This window comes from Odontesthes bonariensis, chromosome 1, assembly GCF_027942865.1.
Source record: "Odontesthes bonariensis isolate fOdoBon6 chromosome 1, fOdoBon6.hap1, whole genome shotgun sequence".
Lineage (NCBI taxonomy): Eukaryota > Metazoa > Chordata > Actinopteri > Atheriniformes > Atherinopsidae > Odontesthes > Odontesthes bonariensis.
The window spans coordinates 41055666-41061665 of NC_134506.1; the positions used below are offsets into that span (position 1 = coordinate 41055666).

At 41.6% G+C, this 6000-nt stretch overlaps 1 protein-coding gene across 1 annotated transcript in view; it reads left to right on the forward strand.

Annotated features, from left to right (window-relative positions):
* The window catches only part of otog (otogelin), a 95554-nt gene extending 89808 nt beyond the window's left edge, over positions 1 to 5746 (forward strand). Inside the window, exons 54-55 of the mRNA XM_075469604.1 lie at positions 3462 to 3541; positions 4937 to 5746. Of these exons, the coding sequence (XP_075325719.1) occupies positions 3462 to 3541; positions 4937 to 5137 (281 nt within the window). The 3' untranslated portion in view covers positions 5138 to 5746. The remainder of the gene's footprint in view (positions 1 to 3461; positions 3542 to 4936) is intronic.
* The last annotated feature ends 254 nt before the right edge of the window (positions 5747 to 6000 follow it).

The following is a 6000-nucleotide window of genomic DNA, read 5'->3' on the forward strand; positions in this document are numbered from 1 at the left end:
AACAGCAGATGGATCAGCTGAAGGTCCAGATGCATCTCTCAGCTCCTGTGTCAGGTCTTTGCTGGATGTTTTCCTCTTTCTTAAGGACATCACTTTCAGATCCTGTTCATCTGCTGTAGATAGTTCTTTAGGCCTGACACTTATTCTTTTGTCCTCCACTTGTCCAGTTTCCTCAAATGTTTTAAGGACACACTGCACACCATGCTGAGATATGCCAAGTTTGACCTTGTTGGTGCAAAAATACAATTTTATGTGATTCATCCTTTGAGTTAAGTGCTTTAGTAAATCTTGAATTTATCTGTGTTTTTTTGTGTTTTAGTTTCTTAGTTCTTCTGTGCCCTGGTTTAGTGATTCTTTGTGTCTTAGTTTATGTTTTGTATTTTGGTTCAGTTCCAGTTAAAGTTCTGGTATTTTGAGTTTTTACTCCTCAGAATTAGATTATGTCGTATTCTTGTTCTTTATATTTAGCGTTCGTATTCCCCTGATATTTTAGCGTGAAGATTCACCAAACAGATATCACACAGTCTGATACGGACGTGTAATCGTTGCTGTTTAGATTTTCGGGTTCTTATCTAAACTCTGTGACCCATTCGATGCGTTTTGGTTTCAGTTGCTGCGACGGACTTCACAATTTGTGATGCCGCAGCCGTGAGTCATGCTGGCTGCTGCTGGTGACACATTAGAAGGAATGAAAAAGAACAGTGACGATCAGCAGCAGAGACCCTATGATTCAACCTGTTTATGCCTCTGTGCAAAAGCCTACAAAAGCCCACGTATTATAAAGTGCAGAGAGAAGAGAGTTGAGAGCTTTAGGTTTAAAGTCTGAAAGCTCGTTTAACCTTATTTTCTTAGGCTGTACATATTAGTTCAAAAGATCTTAAACAATAACCCTCACAGGACAAGAAGAGTTGATGTCTTACTGGGAAAAATCTGTGAGTCATCCCTTTAATCTGGAGAAAAAAGTAAATGCCACACAGAGGAACTTTGCTGTGTGTGTGTGTTGATGAGACACTTTCTTCTTCTGGGTTTTGTTTATGTCTCTGCTTAGTTCCAAGTATACTACCTGGCCAAAAAAAGAAATGTCATGCTCTTTAATATTTTGTTGGACAACCTTTCGCATCGATAATGACACATATTTGGCATCCCATTTCTTCGATAAACTTCTGCAATGCCTTTCATTCTTGAGTCATCTTGGCTAAGATCTTGTTTTGATAATTCAAACCGCTCACGTAAAGAGCTCCCTGGCACATCCCAAAGAGTCTCCAGGGGGTTCCTATCTGGACTCTGTGGGGGGCCCATCCATGTATGAAAATTATGCCTCAGGCCTCCTGAACCACTGATAAGATGAGCCTGATGAATCCCTGGCTGTGTTCGAAACCGCCTACTACTCCTACTACTCCTACTACTCCTACTACTCATACTAACTTTAACTTTTTTTAAGTTCCCGGATGCATACTAGATTCTCTGAAATGTTGGGTATGCATCATGAGGTTACTACTCATACTTAAACTACCCAAGATGCAACGTAACGTGACGTCACTGATCCTCATTTCCTGTCAAAACGGCAGTTTCAAGCTAGCTGCAACGAGGGTAAGTTCACTTCCTGTTTTCAAAACAAAAGCACCAATTGTATCGTAATGGCTTTCCCTATGATAAAAGGCAACGGGTATTTTATTTTGTGAAAATAACCGGAAGTGCGTTGCTCACTGCGGCTAGCTTTAGTAGCGCCGAATTCGTGGGAACAAAATTGTAAATAGCCGGTATTTTGTCAGGTTTTCAACACGTTGGGGATCTAAACGACTACTTTCTCACCTGAAAATGTTTCAAATGTTGCTAAAGTTTACAGAGTTTAGAGCTTAAGAGAAATCGGGCAGGAGCGAAATGCATTGTGGGTAAACGCTCTGCATACTGTCTGTTCGATGAGTATGCAGTATGCAAGTATGTAGTATGTAGTATGCGGTTTCGACACAGCCCCTGTCGTTTTGGAATGTGGTCGTGCTGTCGGGGAAGAAAAAAACTGGTCATTCAATTCAATTCAATTCAGTTTATTTATATAGCACCAAATACAACAAATATCATCTCAAGGCACTTAAATAATAAAGTCCAATTCAAGCCAACTGGAATTCAATTCATTGTAATCATAATTATTTTCAAAATAATACAATTCATTCATATAGAGCCAATTCCTAGCTAAGGAAACCAACAGATTGCACCAAATCTTGTCTTCAGTCCAACCTCCCGTCCTGAGCGTGCCTGAGGCGACTGTGGAGAGGAACGACTCCCTTTTTAACAGGAAGAAACCTCTGGCAGAACCAGACTCAGGAAGGGTGGCCATCCGCCTCGACCAGCTGGGGTTTGAGAAGACAGAAAAGAGGGGAAAACCCACTAACGCCATTCAAAGGATACCTGTTGGAACAGGGAAACACGAGTTAATGACCACAATAATGTCACATGTACATAATATCATTAGAGAAATTAAACGGGGTAAAAAGAGAGTAAAGTGAGGAAAGGTGTGACAGATGGGGCCCCCCCAGCAGGCTGGGCCTATAGCAGCTTAAATATGGGATGTTTCAGGATCACCTGAGCCATCCCTAACTATAAGCTTTATAAAAAAGGAAAGTTTTAAGTCTTAAAAGTGGAAAGGGTGTCTGCTTCCCAGACATTTACAGGCAGCTTATTCCACAGAGAGGGGCCTGATAACTGAAGGCTCTGCCTCCAATTCTACTTTTAGAAACTCTGGGAACCTCAAGTAAACCTGCAGTTTGGGAGCGAAGTGCTCTGTTAGGAAAATATCTTATAATGAGATCTTTAAGATGTGAAAGGTTCAGTGAGTTCAGGTTGTCAGCTGACCTTGTTCTTTGGACACATACCTGGAACTTTACTGAACCTGGACCCGACCACCTTAAGCCACCCCAGATTTAAAATGATCAGGATCTTTCAGGATTCTCTTCTTTCACGGGTCACCACTTCCCTTAAAGCTTTTAATCAGGCTTTCCTCCGTCCTCCTGAGTTGTTTTGTTTGCCTATTGAGGATGTGTCCTCTGACATGGATTTATAAGAAATGAGAAGCTGTATCAGTATATTATTTATAATAATTCAATCACTGAAGCTCTTTTTTTTTTTTTTGGCCAGGTAGTTTATTAATGTTCAAACAGATAAATGAATAATAAACTACAGGATTACAACATATTTTTTTTATTGATTTACTGTCTCAAGTTTCCTCCTTTTGTTCTCTATCCATAAAACCCTTGATATAAAATCCTTTACTTCATTTCTTCTAACTCTTAGTCCAACTCTATGGCTGCCTGTGCATGCTCGGCTGGTCCAGTGACTCCCTCCTGTCTCGAGCATCCTCCTCTTCTTTCTATTGACTGCTGGGCCTTTATATTTGGACATATTTCGTTCTGGGTAATTCAGTTTTCTCTGATTTATTTCCTTTGTTTTTTTAATCCTTTGATCAGGCAAAGAAGATGGAAAATCCTGTCAGAAGGTGACAGTGAGGATGACCATCAGGAAAAGCGACTGCCGCAGCAACAGACCAGTAAGTCGCTCGGTTTTATTTTAAAATAGTCCTCTTTGAACCTTACAAACTGCAGTGTCATGTCTTCCATACGGCCATGGGTTTCCACCTGTTCTTCTGGTTAATGTGGGTTCAGCAGCGCAAAATGCAGAAAGATGAAAGAGGACGTAGAATGAAGAGAGTAGTGGTCGTAACTTCTCTCTCAGCTGCTCTCACAACTGCTTCCATGGCTCAACGACAGCTGATCCAGCCACAGGAATGCAGCTTTTGAACTACATTCTGCAAAGTGGCTTACAAGGGTTTCTCATCCACCCATCCCCACAGACAGTGCTTATTGTCTTATTTCTGCACCATTTATACCGTATATACGCAATCACACAGCAGTGAACATATAGCGGGCGATGTGGGTCTCAGAGTCTTTTCCGAGAACATTTCAGCTCACTGGGGATCGAAATCCCGACCTTCTGGTTGGTGGACAGCTACTCTACCAGTGGAGCTCAACAAATGGACAAAGGCTTATCCAGCGAATGGTTTGGTGATGAATTGAAAGCAGCACAATCTGAACACATGAAGCTGTTTTTCTAAAATTGCAATGAATTCGAGTTGATGCAGGTGTTTTCCTGCATTTCAATGGTCACAAAGTAGTAACTAGGGCTGAGCAATTTTATCAATACTGCGATATATATCGATATTTTGTTTCCCGGTAAAGTAGCGATTTTCGGCCACGAGTATCGATTTATTTATTTTTATTTATTTATTTATTTTAAAGCAAACTTTATTGAAAAGTCAGACGTTCCAATTAGTGAAAACACAGAGCATTAATATAATAAAACACAATGCAAGTGGGTCAAATTATACAAAACAGTGATAAATTTGTTCATAAAAATGTTATATAAAGTGCACAGCTCTCACGTTTGTTTCTGTTTGTCTGGCTGTGTTGTCCTTCCGCTTCAAAGGACGGACCAACAGTCCAATCAGCGACGATTCATGTCAAATCGCACTGTCCCTTTTTTTCAGAAAATAATGTAAATGTATTGAATCGCATCGAATCGTTTTAAATCGAATCGTATCACATCGGATCGAATTGTATCGAATTGTATAGAATCGCATCGTATCGTATCGCATCGAATTGTATAGAATCGTATCGAATTGTATAGAATCGCATCGCACCGAATTGTAGCTAATCGAATCGCATCAAATCGTATCGCATTGAATCGGATCGCATCGAATCGTATCGCATCGAATCGTATCGGATCGTATCAAATTGTATCGTATTGTATCGTATTGTATCGAATCGCATCGAATCGTATCGTGGGATTCGTGTATCGCTACAGCCCTAGTAGTAACCTGGTGCCTTTTGCACTTGATTTAAACAGCTAGACATGCTGGATGACCACGCCTGTCTTTCACCTTCAGGTGAACATCGTGTCATGTGACGGGAAGTGTCCGTCTGCCAGTATCTACAACTACAACATCAACACGTACGCTCGCTTCTGCAAGTGCTGCAGGGAGACGGGGCTGCAGCGGCGCTCCGTGCAGCTCTACTGCAGCAGCAACGCCACCTGGGTCAGCTACACCATCCAGGAGCCCACCGACTGCTCCTGCCAGTGGTCCTGAACACACACTTTACACCCACAAAAACTCACATGCATCTGCAAACACACACACACACACAATGCATTTTCAGATCTGCACGGTTTAAAACTACATGACGGAGAAGAGGAAGAAGACGATTCAGTTCAGTCGTGTTGCTTTTGGGTTTGAGGATGTGGGGAAAGAGTGATGCAGAGCTGAGGTTAGGAGGCCTGCATGAAGATGTGAGATGTGTAAATGAACGCTGGCTGTAAATGATCCCACAGGAAGTCACTGAGGTGCCTCAGATGGCAGGGAGGCAGAGCTGCAGAGCAGGTGAGCAGGCATTTTCCCCTCAAAAGGCAGCTGCAGAAAACACGGACAGAAGACAGACAAAATGACAGCACACGAGAATTAATTTGCATTCTTAATATTTGATATATTTTATTGTTTTAAAGGACAGAATCTGCACACTAATGAGCATGAAAATCAAGTAATGGAAGACATGGGCTGTGTTCGAAACCACATACTTCTCCTACTACTCCCACTACTCCTACTAACTTTAACTTTTTAAGTTCCCGGATGCATACTAGATGTTGGGTATGCATCACGAGGTTACTACTCATACTCAAACTACCCAAGATGCAACATAACGTGGCGTCGCCGATCCTCATTTCCTATCAAAACGGCAGTTTCAAGCTAGCTACAACGAGGGTAGGTTCACTTCCTGTTTTCAAAACAAAAGCACCAATTGTATTGTAATGGCTTTCCCTATGATAAAAGGCAACGGGTATTTTATTTTGTGAAAATAACCGGAAGTGCGTTGCTCACTGCGGCTAGCTTTAGTAGCGCCGAATTCGTGGGAACAAAATTGTAAATAGCCGGTATTTTGTCAGGTTTTCAACACG